Source organism: Diospyros lotus, chromosome 4 (genome assembly GCF_014633365.1).
Source record: "Diospyros lotus cultivar Yz01 chromosome 4, ASM1463336v1, whole genome shotgun sequence".
Classification (NCBI taxonomy): domain Eukaryota; kingdom Viridiplantae; phylum Streptophyta; class Magnoliopsida; order Ericales; family Ebenaceae; genus Diospyros; species Diospyros lotus.
The window spans coordinates 8,542,872-8,557,636 of NC_068341.1; the positions used below are offsets into that span (position 1 = coordinate 8,542,872).

The 14,765-nt window shown below is 38.7% G+C and overlaps 4 protein-coding genes across 4 annotated transcripts in view; 2 read left to right on the forward strand and 2 right to left on the reverse strand.

Moving 5' to 3' along the window:
• LOC127799543 (ran-binding protein M homolog) overlaps window positions 1-6,053 on the forward strand; it is a 35,873-nt gene extending 29,820 nt beyond the window's left edge. The window contains exons 7-10 of the mRNA XM_052333671.1: window positions 2,678-2,746; window positions 4,375-4,434; window positions 4,628-4,714; window positions 5,331-6,053. Coding sequence (XP_052189631.1) covers window positions 2,678-2,746; window positions 4,375-4,434; window positions 4,628-4,714; window positions 5,331-5,612 — 498 coding nt within the window. The 3' untranslated portion in view covers window positions 5,613-6,053. The remainder of the gene's footprint in view (window positions 1-2,677; window positions 2,747-4,374; window positions 4,435-4,627; window positions 4,715-5,330) is intronic.
• Window positions 6,054-6,250: 197 nt separating this feature from the next.
• LOC127799544 (NAD(P)H-quinone oxidoreductase subunit T, chloroplastic) lies at window positions 6,251-7,443 on the reverse strand. Its single transcript, XM_052333672.1, has 2 exons — window positions 6,942-7,443; window positions 6,251-6,797 (listed from the first exon to the last, which is right to left on the reverse strand). The coding sequence occupies exons 1-2, from the start codon at window positions 7,376-7,378 to the stop codon at window positions 6,374-6,376; spliced, it is 861 nt and encodes a 286-aa protein (XP_052189632.1). The 5' UTR covers window positions 7,379-7,443; the 3' UTR covers window positions 6,251-6,373.
• Window positions 7,444-8,067: 624 nt separating this feature from the next.
• Window positions 8,068-12,186, forward strand: LOC127800766 (uncharacterized). The gene is made up of 2 exons (XM_052335567.1): window positions 8,068-8,235; window positions 11,754-12,186. Exons 1-2 carry the CDS (start codon window positions 8,157-8,159, stop codon window positions 11,972-11,974), a joined length of 300 nt encoding a protein of 99 aa, XP_052191527.1. The 5' UTR covers window positions 8,068-8,156; the 3' UTR covers window positions 11,975-12,186.
• Window positions 12,187-12,394: 208 nt separating this feature from the next.
• Window positions 12,395-14,003, reverse strand: LOC127800765 (transcription factor TCP23-like). Its single transcript, XM_052335566.1, has one exon. It carries the CDS (start codon window positions 13,703-13,705, stop codon window positions 12,575-12,577), a length of 1,131 nt encoding a protein of 376 aa, XP_052191526.1. The 5' UTR covers window positions 13,706-14,003; the 3' UTR covers window positions 12,395-12,574.
• Between the last annotated feature and the right edge of the window lie 762 nt (window positions 14,004-14,765).

The following is a 14,765-nucleotide window of genomic DNA, read 5'->3' on the forward strand; positions in this document are numbered from 1 at the left end:
TCTCCTAGTTTGGCTATGGCTCCAGTCAGGTAGTCATCTTTGCCCTTGCCGCATATGAACATCAACACTGATTGTGACCATTGAAGATAATTCTGACCATTGAGTTTGTGTCCCATAATGGTGATCATGCTGTTGTTATCAATGGTTACAGCATTGTTGCTTGGTACGGGAACAATCTGGGTGAACTTACTGTCAGTCGTTGGCCATGGTAGATGAATTCTGGAACTACTGGGTAGAAGAAAATGGAAAAAGAAACAGGTAAGTGGCGGCTGGTCGCTATAACAATAGCCTGCTTAGGGTTTGATAACAGGAAGAAATAATTCCTGCTCTGATACCATGAAGAAATTGAATAAAGGAATGGAATCACTTAATTCATTCACAGCATAGGGAGAATATATACAATCGTATATTAGACTCCCATTATTGGTAGAAGTCTATCTACTTTACAACATATCTTAGGCTTATTTAAAATACAAACTATCTAGCTCTAAATTTTAGGAATTCAACTAACAACTAGATAAGATAAATAGACTTATCTTCTTCTAAGAATTATGATCCTTATCTGACACTGTATAATTGCTTTTAATCCCATTATCCATATTTCAAAACCTACGTAATATCTCGCCTAACAACTTCCGATGCTTCTTGATTTCCACATATGTAATATTGGTAGTGGTGGATCGACTGACCAAACTTGCACACTTCATCAGTCTCACACACCCCTTTTCAGCTCAAGAGGTGGCAAGAATGTTCCTATATTCAGTGGTTAAAATTCTTGGGGTGCCTAAATCAATTGTGTCCAACAGGGATAGGATCTTTACTAGTACTTTCTGGCTAGAGTTGTTTAAGAATTTGGGAGTATGGTTGCATATGTCTACTGTATATCATCCTCAAACGGATGGCCAAATTGAGAGGGTTAATGAGTGCCTGGAAACTTACCTAAGGTGTATGTGCTTCACTAAACTCAAGAGTTGGAATCGGTGGTTGTCCTTGGCACAATGGTGGTATAACTCCAGCTACCACAATGCCATCAAAAGAAGCCCCTTCAAAGCAGCGTTTGGTTATATGCCCCCCCTATTACCAACCTTAACCAATCCCACAACCACCATGGTTGCCGTGGAACAGTACTAGCAATAGAGGCAAGAGGTGTTATCTATACTTAAAAGAGGGAATTGGCCACACCCCATAATAGGATGAAGCAAAAGGCTAATAAACGGAGGAGTGATAGATCCTTCAATGGGGGTGATAGGGTCTACCTTAAGGTGGGAGAGGTAGACCAGCCCTTTTTAGCTACACTAGTCTCCAAACTCAGCCCTAAGTACTTCGGGCCCTATCCCATAGAATCTAAGGTGGGAGATGTGGCTTATAAGCTGTAGTTGCCAACAGGGGTCAACATCCACCCCGTGTTCCATGTCTCATTACTGAAGAAGTCTATTGAATCTAATGCTCCTACTAGTTAAGACCTGCTAGCTTGTGGATGAAGACTTGGAAGAAACTCTGGAGCCTCGGGCCATTATAGATAAGAGCGTGATCTACCAAGGTGTGGTCCCCTTGATCCAAGTATTGGTACAATGGTCGCACATGCACCCCGACCATACAACTTGGGAATACCTACCAGAACTGCTTAAGCAATTCCCTAGAGCCACTGGCCTACTCTAAATTCTTGAGAACAAGAATGATTTCAAGGGGTGGGGAATGTCATGATCCAAGGGCAATTTTGAAATTTTGTTGTTAAGGCATTAACCACTTGCACTAGTTAGTTGCTGCATTGGTGATTGTACCCTTGCGATTATGCTGTTGGCCGACCAGAAGAGCCTATATAAGGCTAAGTTGTATGAGGATGGGGACTCATGTTGAGAAATAAAAGAATTCTTTCCCTTCTGTTTCTCTTCCCTCTGAATTCTCTCTCTCAAAGTCTCCCTACTTCCAAATTCTCCCTCCAAAACTCTCTTTTCTCCCTCGGTCACCAGATAATGTCCGCCTTGTTCGAGTCTCATCTTAGAGACTTGACAATGAGTAACTGTAGCAACTGTATGTTATTTAATCTCTTTGTATCGAAAAAATTTCTGATGTTTTATGGCACAAAACTTTATATAATATGAGGACTGTTGGTTCACCATGACCATGGTATCAATTAATATGTTTTCTTTCTGGGCTTGGTATTTACTGAGTTTTTATGTGCAAAAGAGGCTGACTTGGTGGAAAGAAATCCACAGATGATATTGATAATTTGGTCCATTTAATATGGTGGTGGGCCTAATAGTTGACTAAGCATATGGAGGCTTTAGGATATTTATAAAATGCTATCACTTGACAGTTCGTGTTGTTTAATTTTTATACCCTACTACTTGGGAAACATGTTAACTCTATAAAAATTGTTTTTGTTCTTTTTTTTTTCCCCCCAATTTGCAAGCACAGCCACAGATTGGAAATATCTCCTTATTTAATATCTTTTTTGTAATGTAACTGAAATTGAGAATATTCAATTTTTCATGTAATGCAAATTATGGATCCTTCCTGTTCTTTTTCATGATACTGGATAATGCTGAAATGTTTCTGCTTATGAAGCTTTTTTTTTTGGGGGGGGGGGGGGGGGGGAGGCCCGGAGGGGGTCATTCTGTATTTTCTGTAATACATTTTTTGGCTTCAGCTAACCCTTTTTTTGCTGATTGTAAAGTTGATCAGGAGTGGTGAAATTGATGAAGCATTTGATAAACTTCAGAGTTGGTATCCTCAAATTATTCAGGTTGGCAGTCTCGCCATGTAACACGATCTCCTATTACTTCTAAATATCATTTGCTGCCCTGCTGTTCATGTATGTTACCCAATGGCTTTCTTTTAAGGATGCTTTTTTTTTTCCCCAGTTGGTACTTGGTGATAGGGAACTGTATTGCCTGTTAGGTATTATGCTGATGTTAATGCCTGGAACTGGATATAGTTTGTGGTTATGAATCTCCATAAAACAAAAGCAAAATGATCATGAATCTCACTGCCAGTACAAAAGGTGGTTAATAATTGCCAAGAATTACTTCATCAAATGGATTGAAGCAAAGCTGTGGTATACAATTCGGGAGGCAGAAGCAAAGCAGGTCCTTTGGATAAACATTCAGACTATGGTCATTGATAATGAAGTACAGTTTGTTGAATTCCTCTGTTTGGAAGTTTTGCTTGGATCATGTAAATCCAGAATTACTGGGTTGGCCTCAAATGTAATGGTAAAGCAGAATAATCAAACTGAATGACTTTATATAGTATTAAACAAAAATTAGAACAAGCTAGGGGAGATGGACAGAAGAGTTGCATGTTATTGGTGTACCAAACTATCCCAAAAAAGTCAACCCCCTTTTCTCTAGCACTTGGAATAGATCTAATAATTCTGCTTAAAATTGGCCTACCCCATAGTTACCGAGTTCACTCCTCCCCTCTGGAACAGCATTCCAGATTGTGTTTACCTGGATCATGAGGGATGCAATCTGGATCCCCAAGAATGAGGATCTCAACTGGTGCATGAATTTAGTTAAACCAATTTAAAAGTAGGAAATGAACTTAAATTCATAATAATTTTCAAAGAAAATTAGAGAAAAGAAAGCTGCCACTTTCTTGTACATTCTATTGCATTTTGAATTATATTCAAACTTGACTTGGATTTTATGGGATTCTTCAATGCATAAGTTGTACAAGAACATAGAAAAGAATTCTAAACAAAATAAAGGAACCCAGCTTCTACAATAGCAAAGTACCAATCCAATTAGACCCAAGTATAACTATAAATGTACCAAAAACTGAAATAACGGAGCAATTGAGCCAAGCCTATCCTCCCCATACCACAAAAGTAGCATGTGAACATACTCCATACCTGCTCCCATACCATGCTCATTAAAGTCAGTAAAGCTGAAGAAATTTTTAGTTGAAATAAATTTCTTTTTTCTTAGTCTTTGAGCCCTTAGTTGAAATAAATGCAAAGGCTAACAAGCTAGCTTTCAGGAGCCAGACCTACCTTTATAGAAATAAAGGCAGAGGCCTTGGTTATTGAACATGCTTTACCTTTACAGAAGTAGAGGAAAAAGTCCAAGGGCAACAGTTAGGCACCAAACTAGCTTACCTTAACAAAAGTATTCATCACCTTTTTCTTTGCCATTATTTGGCATGGATGAATGTGGGCCCTTCCTGATTCTTGTTGAGCAAAACAACCTGAATCCATGATGTAAATATATGCCCTATTACTGTCTATCAGAGACTATCAAGTTTACTAGTGCAGAGCAACTGTGTTCTTATGTAACCATCATCTCTTACTGTTTACTGCCACAAATGCTATAAACTAAGTATTTGTCTTTCTTAAGACTTATGCTACAAACCGAATTTTGCTTCCTGCAGGATGATACATCTCCCATTTGCTTTCTACTTCATTGTCAACGATTTATCGAACTGATTCGGGTAAATGTTCTGTCATTATCTTATCTGGCTAAGCTGAAAGACTTTGTATTCAGTGCTATTGCTTTTGTTTTCTAAAAAGTAAATAAGGATACAAAAACATAGTTTCATTTTTACTGAAGAAATTAATGTGGGAGAAAATTAGAGAAAATGAATTGAAAATTTGAGATTTAATTAATTTTTGTTTCTCTTGCAGGCTGGGAAAGTGGAAGAAGCTTTGGCATATGGAAGAGTTGAGTTCGAAAAATTTAATCAGTTGACAGAGCTTGATGATCTAGTTAAGGTATTAAGTTTTCTTGTTGCACAACTGAGTTATTGGCACATATAAAATGTATCTGTTCTTGCAATCAGTGCACTACACATTATGATGCTAGCATAACCACTGCAAATATGTAATAGATTATCTGTTTTGGTAGGAGAAAAAATCCACTTCAAAATTTTGAAAATATCTCGAGTTCAATAATGTTCTTCCATCCATGAATTGATCACAAACTTTTCCTATCCATATCCTAATATTTCCCATTATTTCTGGAAATCTTATTGTTTGTCTACATTTAATTTGTCACTATAACTAATTTCAATACTGGAATTTGTCGCTATAACTAATTTTGTTGATGTTTCCTGTTATTTCTGAACATACTTTTTTTATCACAAACTTACCTAGATTCTGTCTACCTTTGCTGTTCTGTTTGTCTTTCTCCTTAAAGTAGGTTTTGCGGGAAAATCATTGATAAAAAACTTATATATGTATATTATGTGAAAATGTTACTTTTTAGCCTCATTTTGGTTATTTGGTGTTCATTGGGGTATGAATCCTAATTGCATATGTTATCAAAGTCCACAATTGGACCATTGCCTTTAAGGTTCAAGCGAGATCTTTGTGAAAATTTCTGTGTTAGGACTGTGCTACTCTGTTGGCATATGAACAACCACAGAAGTCCTCAGTGGGGTATCTTCTTGAGGAGTCACAGCGGGAGATTGTAGCTGATGCTGTGAACGCAACAATCTTGTCTGCAACTGCAAATCCTAATTTAAAAGATTCACGGGTTTACTTGTATTCGAAACTTGAGAAGTTACTCAGACAACTGACTGCTTGCTACATGGAGAGGAGATCCTTAAATGGAGATCAAGGTGAAGCTTTCCATCTCCGCAGGGTACTTAACAGTGATTATAAGAATTAGAGTTATCTAAGAATTTTTTATGTTATTCCTCATCTCACCTTGTTCATATGTCCAGCGGACCGTCTGTTGAACCGACTTCAGAGGTAGTAAGACTTGTTTCTAGTGTCCATATAGCAGTCCAGGATCCCTTCTTTATTTAAAATAATGTTCTGTTTGTGGGTAAATTTGGGCGTTTACTCTCCTGTAAGTTGTATTGTCATGAATGAAACGGTGAATGAAATTTCATAGGCTGTAAAGAATGATGATTTCCACGCCAGACAGTTCGCTAGTTGTGGATATAGTTGAAGTCGTCCTCACAGTTCACAATGGAAGTATAACTTAGATGTTGGCTCCTTCTGGTGATACGTAGAATCACACTTCATTTTGAGGGAAAATATTCGATGTAATTGTGATAGTATTTCATATTGAGATAATATCAAAACCCAATTTTATGTTACTATATTTAGATGGTGAACACACTAATTGAAATGTATTCACGATTTGAATTCATGAGTAATAGATTATTGAATTATGATACTACGTTAGTTAGCACGATGCATGATTTGAAAATATTTTTCTTGCACTTTGTTTCCTCGGAATTCCAAATGGACAGTGGTCACTGGCATATAATCCAGCTGCGTTTGTGAAAAGAAAATATGTAACCTCAAGTTGCAGAGACATTATTTTCTATGTATCATGAAATAGGGTTTGTATATGTATACATGGGCTAAGAATCCAAGATCCCCGCAACCAACTGAATGCAGTGATCATCTTCAACTTAATTAGTAATATGGTTCCTTGAAGAAGATGGTATAAACAATGCAGCAAATAGCAAACACAATGATGACAGCATCAAAGGTGAGGGCAGTCATGGCTTGATCGCTGAGCTCCAAGTTCCTCCCGCCAAGCCTATCCACCATGTCTGGAACCGATTCCCAGTTCTCCAAATCTTTCATGTATGGATCCTCTAGTTTCATCCTCATCTTCTCGGCCTCGCGGCTGGCCGCCTCCTGCGCCAGCGTCCAATCGTAGAACCGGCGCTTCTCGTCGTCGCTCAGCACGTCGTAGATCTCCCTCAGCTGCATGAACTTGTCCGATGCCGCTTTCAGAGGAAGTGAAGTTGTGTCCGGGTGGTACTCTTTCGACAAGCGCCGGTAAGCTGCTTTGATCTCTTCCAAATCTGCATCTGGAGATACTCCCAAGAACCTGTCCACCAATTTTCACACACACACACACACACACATAGGAACTCTCTCATCAAAATGCTGTGTTTTTGTTGATGAATTTGGTCGCATAAAAGGGAAAGAAAGTGTGCATCACTGTAATGAGAAGATTAGAGAGAGACTTGACTGGTAATGAGAATCTGAACTGTTGAGCAAATCAGAGAACTTTTCACCCAAGGGGTTGTTCTTCTGGCGGTCTTCTTCAGGCTTAAGGGGTTCCTGTGTTGAGGATGAGTTTGAATTTGAGTGGCCTCCTCCTATCCAGCCTTCATCTTCGTTGTCCCAGTGGATTCTGGTGTCAACTCCTGGTGGTGGAGCCCTTTGTCTCTTTCCAGCTGGCTCTTGCGCTGCAAAAACTCTCAAACTAATCATGCCATTTCCCCTTCCTCTTCTTCTTCTTCTTCTTCCTCTTGTGGTTCGCTCTATCCACAGTTGCTGTTCCCGGCCACGGCTTTTGGCGCTGAGCGGCAGAGAGTAGGAAGCTGGAGGAGCAGCTGCGGAAGCCATGGCAGTGAAGTTTGCAAGGTCTGGTTTTGGAGCTTCATGACAACTTAAGACAGACATGGAATTCCTTAGCCACCTGTTCTGTCTGTGGCTGAGATTTGGAAATGGGGAAGGAGGGAGGGCTCCACTTGCATGTCTCATTTGGCTTGCACCTTTACAATTTATATAATTAGGGTGCCCATGATTTCAGATAGATTAAAAAATTGAATTGAATGGATTTAATTTGTTCAGTTTTTCAATTGAGAAGAACCCACAGTAGTATTATTTAAATGCAAAACCAATTATATGTTTATGTAACAAGAAGTTGTAAATCATTTATATTCTTTTTGTACTTGAGTTCTTCTTCTCATGAATCTTAAAATTATTAATTAATAACAATTAAAAATATTATATCAATATTATTAATCCTAAAAATAATAATATAATTATTATTATTTACCAAATACTATGATATTATATTATTATGTAACGATCAAAATATATAGCTTGCATGACTATTTTGAACACAGTTTTTAATTCTTAGAAACAATACGTAATACTTAACAATTCAACATGTCGATTATTTTAGTAAAATTTATCATCAATTTAATTATTTATTTATTTATATGACATTATCTTATTCATATTGGCATTCATCATCATATAATAATAATAATAAATAAAAACTAATGCTATTGGGCCGAAGCCCGGGCCGGAAGGGCCGGCACGTGGGCCGTTAATCCTTCGCAAAGAGATGCAAAGAAAGTGTACCACAGAACAAAAGCCAGCGCTTCTATTCGTTTTCTCTTCCTCTCGTCTCTTTGGGTTTCACTGGAAATCACAGCACCTGCAGCCGATCATGGCGTTGAACAACGGGCTCAGATCGTGCGCCTCAAAGCTGCTCGCTTCCACCCAGTCGATGATGCTTCCGAGATCAGGTGAGTTGGTCCTATCTCAGCGACTCGTTTCGACTGTCTCGCTCTAGGGTTTCGCAGCCGCTTTGTTTGGATTCTGAGAAAAATGTGAAGCTTATTGTGGATCGTGGTTCATGTTATAACACAGGATGTTGGATTCAGAAAAATCTCTTGTTTATTTTCCTTGGCGACCAAACTATTATATCAGTATCGAGGTCAATGATTGAGGCTGTGATTCTATTCATGGTTGATTTCTTTAGGTCTATTTTCTGGATATCGTTGTCTATGATTATCTGTATACGTTTGCATCTTTTGTCTAAATTAATTTTTATTAAATTAAATGAAATGTGCGTAACTCGTCGTCTTTATTTGGATTGCTTGCGGCTTGATTTATGCCTTAGCCGTGGTGAGGAGTGAGTTGGTTCCTATGGGGATTGGGACCTAATAACTGATCGTCTAATTGAAAGTGTTGAGCTAGCTTGAATGTTTTTTTGAATTGTTGAATCACAACTTGTTTGAGTCATTGGAAATTCCTCAGCGAAATTGAGTTTTTATACCCAAATTTTGTGCGCTGACAATCCAGAGGATAAATTGGGATGAGTTGATTTATTCCTGCTGAAAATGTGCCACTTGTTCTTTTACTTCATAGGATTTGTGTTTTGCTAAATGATACTCAACAATATATGATTCTTGGGATTATTATGTTAATGGTGGGTTTATTGGCTGAGCTTCAGTTATGGCTCAGTTCCAATTGGCACACCATAAACTTCCCATGTTCAATCATGTTCTTAGATGTGAAACCTGTTTGTTAGTGAATGGAGTTTAAAGTACCAAGTGCATAAAGCTTAAGAGCTTATAGACAGGTCATGCATTTTGGATTTCTTGAAATACTGTACAAGCTTTGAACTAAATTTTTAAACTTTCCATTAAAGCTAAAAGGAAAATTTTATGAGGTAGCTATAGGCTCAGTGTTGTTTTATGGCACAACTTCAAGAATGTTTAGGCAATAAAGCGCCAACATTTGAAGAATAAGAATATAATGGAACAGAGGATGTCATGAATTGATGGATATGCAGCCATATAAGAAAAGATAAATTTAAGAATGGAGTTATTGGTAATAAGGCTGCAGTGGCTTCTGTTAAAGATAAGATGCATGAGATGTGATTAACTTAATTTGGTCATGTGATAAGAGAAGGAATAGAGCCTCATGCGAGGAGAGTGGATGGAATTAAACAAGTATTTAACATAAAGAGGTAAGAGGAAGGCCTAAAAAGAGTTAATGGGGCTTGGGAGGCCCTTAGTTATAAGAGTTACAATGGTTTTACAGAACATAAGGTTATCAATAGAAATGATTGCCAATCAAAATTCATATAACCAAATCTGCATAGCTGGATTAAGCCTTGATATATTTCTGTGGACGACAATTAAATTCCATGGGCTTGACATTCCTTGGACAGCTAGGAGAACTTCTTTCACTTTGTACAGGGAATTTTTTTTTTTCTTATTGTACCAGAGAAATTATGTTGAAACATTGGCCATTTTGAATAGCAGGCTTCAGATATTGTGAAGTAGGAATGAAATTATATCATTTCATACTCATTAATAACCTATACTAGCATTAACACACCTCCAAATGGTTGGAGACTTGTGCATCAGTTTTCCTTTTTGTATTTCACTGAACTGCTCTCTCTGTCCATGCAATATACTTGTTTTGGGAATTCCCCATTGTTTAAAAAATGCACTTAAGCACATTTTAAGTGCAAAGTGCAGCATGCTTAGGGATTTTTATGTGTGCGGCTCAGCGACTTTAGCTAAGTGCAATTAAAGTATGCTTAAGTTGCAGTTTTACCTGAGCTTTGAAGCGCAAAAAAGCAAGCTTAAAAAATATGCTTCTTTTTTTTTTTTTTAATCAAACAATATGAATGGTTGGATTTGTTTAAATTTTTGCAATGATGTGGCTCCTTGAATGGAAACCTTATCCAAAAAAAGCTGTTTAAGATCTGATAAAATCATATATATATATATATGTGTGTGTGTGTGTGTGTGTATTTAAACAAAAAAAAAGAAAGAAGACTCAATTGTATTATTGAGCAAAAGATATTGATGGAAACATGTAATTAGGTGTAAATTAGGGTTGGTGATTGATTCTTGATTGTTATAAATTACGGATTGATGATTGATTGTAAGTTATGGGTTGATTGTCTAGGCATTTCTGTAGATTAGGGGTTAATTGATTGGGAATATGTGTAAGGATGATTTTTTTTCCCCTCTGCTTTTTTTTTTTTAATGATTGTATGAAGTTCTAAAAGGGTATATAATATAAATGAAAAATGGCATCTCATCATTTGTTAAATTTGCATCCCACATTCTTATTTAATTTTTTTAATGATTGCTTTTTTAATGGTTTATATTTTTTATGCTTATAAAAGTTTGTACTCTTTATTTTATTTATGTGTGCTTTATGTAAGTGTGCACTTTGCATTGTACTCAAGCTCCATAGGCCTTTTGCACTTACCCTTAGGGCCTTTGAAAACACTGGGAGATCCCCTATGTTCTCGAAACAAAAATTTATTCCCAATAAAGCTCCATTTCTGGACCTAAGCAGGATATCACTTTACTATTTTTAATTCATGCAGCTTTTAGGAAATGTCAACCGCAGTAGCTATTGGAGAGCTTGGCCCAGTGTTGGTGAAAGGGAAAAAATTAATGTTTATATAAGTTATATATACTGGAAATATGAAGTCCTTTTGTTTTTTTGGTATTTTAAAGGGTTGTGATGCAACGTGGAAGTATGGCTATGAAGGTGAACTTCGAAATTTGATGTATACTGTGGTGTTCTTTTTTAGTTCACTTCCTATATCTCCATTAGCTTTATTGGGTAGAGATGGGAGTTGGATATATTGGAAGCTAAAAGGCGTCCTAAAGTTCAATAGATGAACATTTGTTTGAGTTGATTTGAATTTTGAATGCAACTGATAGATCCACTGTGTGAGATATGGTTTATAACATTATCTTATAGTCCAATCTGTAATGACTAACCTTGTAGACCTTCCATCTGTATTTGACCAGGTGAGGGGGTAGTTTGTTTTGTCTAAATATTTAGTTGATGATCCTGATCAGATTCTAAGAATGGATGATTTTGACAGGGTTTGAGGTTGATGTTCACTAACCATAATTTTTCACTTTTACATGATCAAGGCAAAGTTGTTGCACTGAAATTACCTGCTGGATACAGCCTGACAATATTGCCTTTTATTGACTAATATTCCTAGATGTGGGCCCCTGAAAAGTGATGCTTACCCAGGAAAAATGCTTCTTTTTGTTATTTATCTGTTCTTACCCGTATCCTCCTTTTTTCTGCATTAGAATTAGAACGTGCTGAATAATTATTCCCTGTTGGACAGACCCCTTTACAACTTTTATAAATAACAATGATCTGCTTTTTTTTTGTTAAATTGGTTAATTTCAAATTTTAAACTTACTGAAAATACCTAACAAGTTTGTGTGAATTTGCCATAACGATCTGGTGTTTTTGGTGACAGTGAATAGAGGGTTCCATTCAACTGGAGTGAAAAGGATGGGAGGAGGACACGGGCATGGCCATGAACCATTTTACCTTCATGCAAAGCACATGTACAACTTGGACAGGATGAAGCATCAGAAGCTGAAGATGACACTTGGTGTCTTCACCGCCTTCAGCATTGGTGTTGGCGTGCCAGTTTATGCAGTCATCTTCCAGCAGAAGAAAACGGCTTCTGCTTAACACTTTATCTTGTCAATCTTTTTGCTGCAATAATAGACACCGAAGTGCCATGTAGTGAGACTATTGGACCGGTATGGTTTTGTTTGGCTGAACAATTCTGAAAGGTTTATGCATTTGTTTTCAGTCTGTCATGTTCATTTTCTTAAGCCTCCAACTTAGAAATAGTTGTTTGATACACTCTGTTCATAATAATATCTGTGGTTCGCAGTTCATTTTGTGCGATGCTTGGAAGATGACCATCGAATATGTAAGCATGACCATTTGTTTTCAACTACTTGCCTCGCCATTGTTGGGATGATTTGTGGTGTATATATAAACAGTAGGAAATCAGGCCCTTTCTTTTCAGAGAATAAATCTTGATTTCCTTCAAAATGCAGACACAATGTAAACAACATTTGGGCTTGATCACATCCCAAGACATTGAAAGCAAGATGTCCAATTGCTCTATTGGATGGAGCTAGCACGAAGCAAAATAAGGATCACATAAAGCATGTAAACAACCCCCCCGCAAAAAAAAAGAAAGGAGAAAGCAAGAGTATCACATTCCTTGCTATATTATTAACATGAAATAAACAAAAAGTCACTGAATTTTGGGGGGTTTCACTTCTCACCCCCACTATCACTATCACTTGCAGGTTGAGGATGAGAGTGGCTTGGAGGGTCCAAATTCATGGCCAATTCAATCCTATTTCTCTCGCTCCCATATGCGTTCATGGAGCTCAACATTTCCAAATTGGTACTCTCTACGATCCCTAGCCCTAGCTGCTGAACCGGATGCGACGGCTGCACCAATTGAACAGGGCTGAACCGCCCACCAACTCTCTGCATACTTGATCCCATGTATGGCCACATCTGGTGCTCCAGCTGCCCCGCTCCCATCGTGGTGGCTGCACCGCTGGCACTAACCGGCAGCATCCAGAACCCATTCCCGACATTTGCCGCGCCCGGTGCAACGGCCCACATGGCCGGCACCGGAATAAAGCTGGCTGGTTGGGCTGAACCGGGTTTATGGTCTGAGGCCGGTTCGTGTTCCTGAAATCCTGGTTTGGCCGGTTTATTGGCTGAAGGGGAGGTTGCACTTGAAGCTGTGTTTTTCAAGCAATTGTCGGCGGAGACTTCCCCGTAGCCGCCACCAGGCAGGTGGTGGTGAGACCCCAACATGGCCGCGCCGCCACCGTGGATGAAGAGTGGCGCGGACTTCGACAGCGGCGCGGTTATGGTCGTCCCACTGCTACGTAACGAGACGTTAAGACTCGAAAAATTGGCCGGAATTGTGCCTGTTCCGGTGGTGGCGATAATCGCCGGCTCAGCCTGCTGCAAGAGCCACTCTATGGTCTCGCCATCGGACTTATGACCCAATTCTCTGGTCAGCTGGAAGACCCTGGCGGCGCAAACGGCGGGCAAGCGGACGCGTCGGCCGCGGCCTTCGACCTTCGTGTGGCGGTCTTTGGAAGGCCTTTTCGCAGCCTTCGCGACGGTGGTAGAGTTGGCGGCGGCGGCGGCGGCGGCGGAAGCAGGTGACGAGAAGAGAGAAGAAGACTGTAGGGAGATGGAGCCCATGAATGGATCTTGGGCTGGGGCCTGATCGGACCCAGCTCCGGGTTCGGGTTGACTTTGAAGTGAAACAAGCTGGAGTGAAGGAGCTTCTTGGGTGTGGCCATGGCGGTGCCCGGAGCCACTTCTTCCTTCCCCACTTCTTGGAACATGGGTGTTATTGCTCTGTGAATCCATGGATTTTCATAGAAGAAAATCTTGTGGAATTTACAGGAGAGGGAAGAAAACGTGGAGATTATGCTCTGGGTGTGTGTGTGTGTGATATTGCAAAGTGAAAATGAAATTGAAATTGGGTGGGGTGGGGGTGGGGGCTGTGTTCCGGTGGCCTTGCTCTGCTTAGTGGTTGACTGCTGTCTTCTGAGAGAACCCCACAATGATATATGATAAGCCAACCAACCAGGAAGGAAAGGGGCGGTGTTACTGTCACTCTTGGCCCACTCCCATCCCCACCTTCCCCCCCTCTTGCTTTTCTAAATTACTTAATGCCCAATTTAATGTTTGACAAGTAACTTATGTTCACACTAATCCCTCTTATGTCCCTCTGATTTGTGCACCTAAATTCTGTCACTTTTCACCTCCAAACTGGTAGCCTGCCCGCGATGCGCCTGTCGTATGCATGGAGATTTCGTGTTTCAATTTTATGAGTGATATTATTAGTTTTTTTATGGGTGGAAAGTGTGATTTTAAAAATAAAATAATTTATGATGTCATTTTTAAAGTTTAACAAGAATATTATTATTGAGTCTTTCAAAATTACCCGAGTGCCACGAAAATCTCGATTTCTTATTATGCTAACTACCCTATCGAGGTCTAATCTCAAAGGTAAAACAAGATTTAGAATAGATTATTTTTTGAGCATAAATATTTTTAGCATTTAGATTTATGTTGAATTGGTTATATTTATACAACTTACCTTACAGATTTAATTAGAAAGATAAGTCGACAAGCGACCTTAAAAAAAAGAGAGAAATTTTAAAAGAGTGTAGAAAAAACAAGAATACATCAAAGATGCTAAAAATAACTCTTAAACAAAAAAGTACTTGCCCTTCATCCTCTTTTTACCTAAAAAAGAAAAACATACAATTCGCTGTATTTAGCAATTATAAAACAACTAAACCTTAGGTAGTGATGTATAAATATAGAAACAAAAATATACAAATCCAAACAATACAATTTTTTAATACACTCAATAAAAATAGGAGGTACGCTGCACATTTGCTAGACAAGAGTTTTCCTC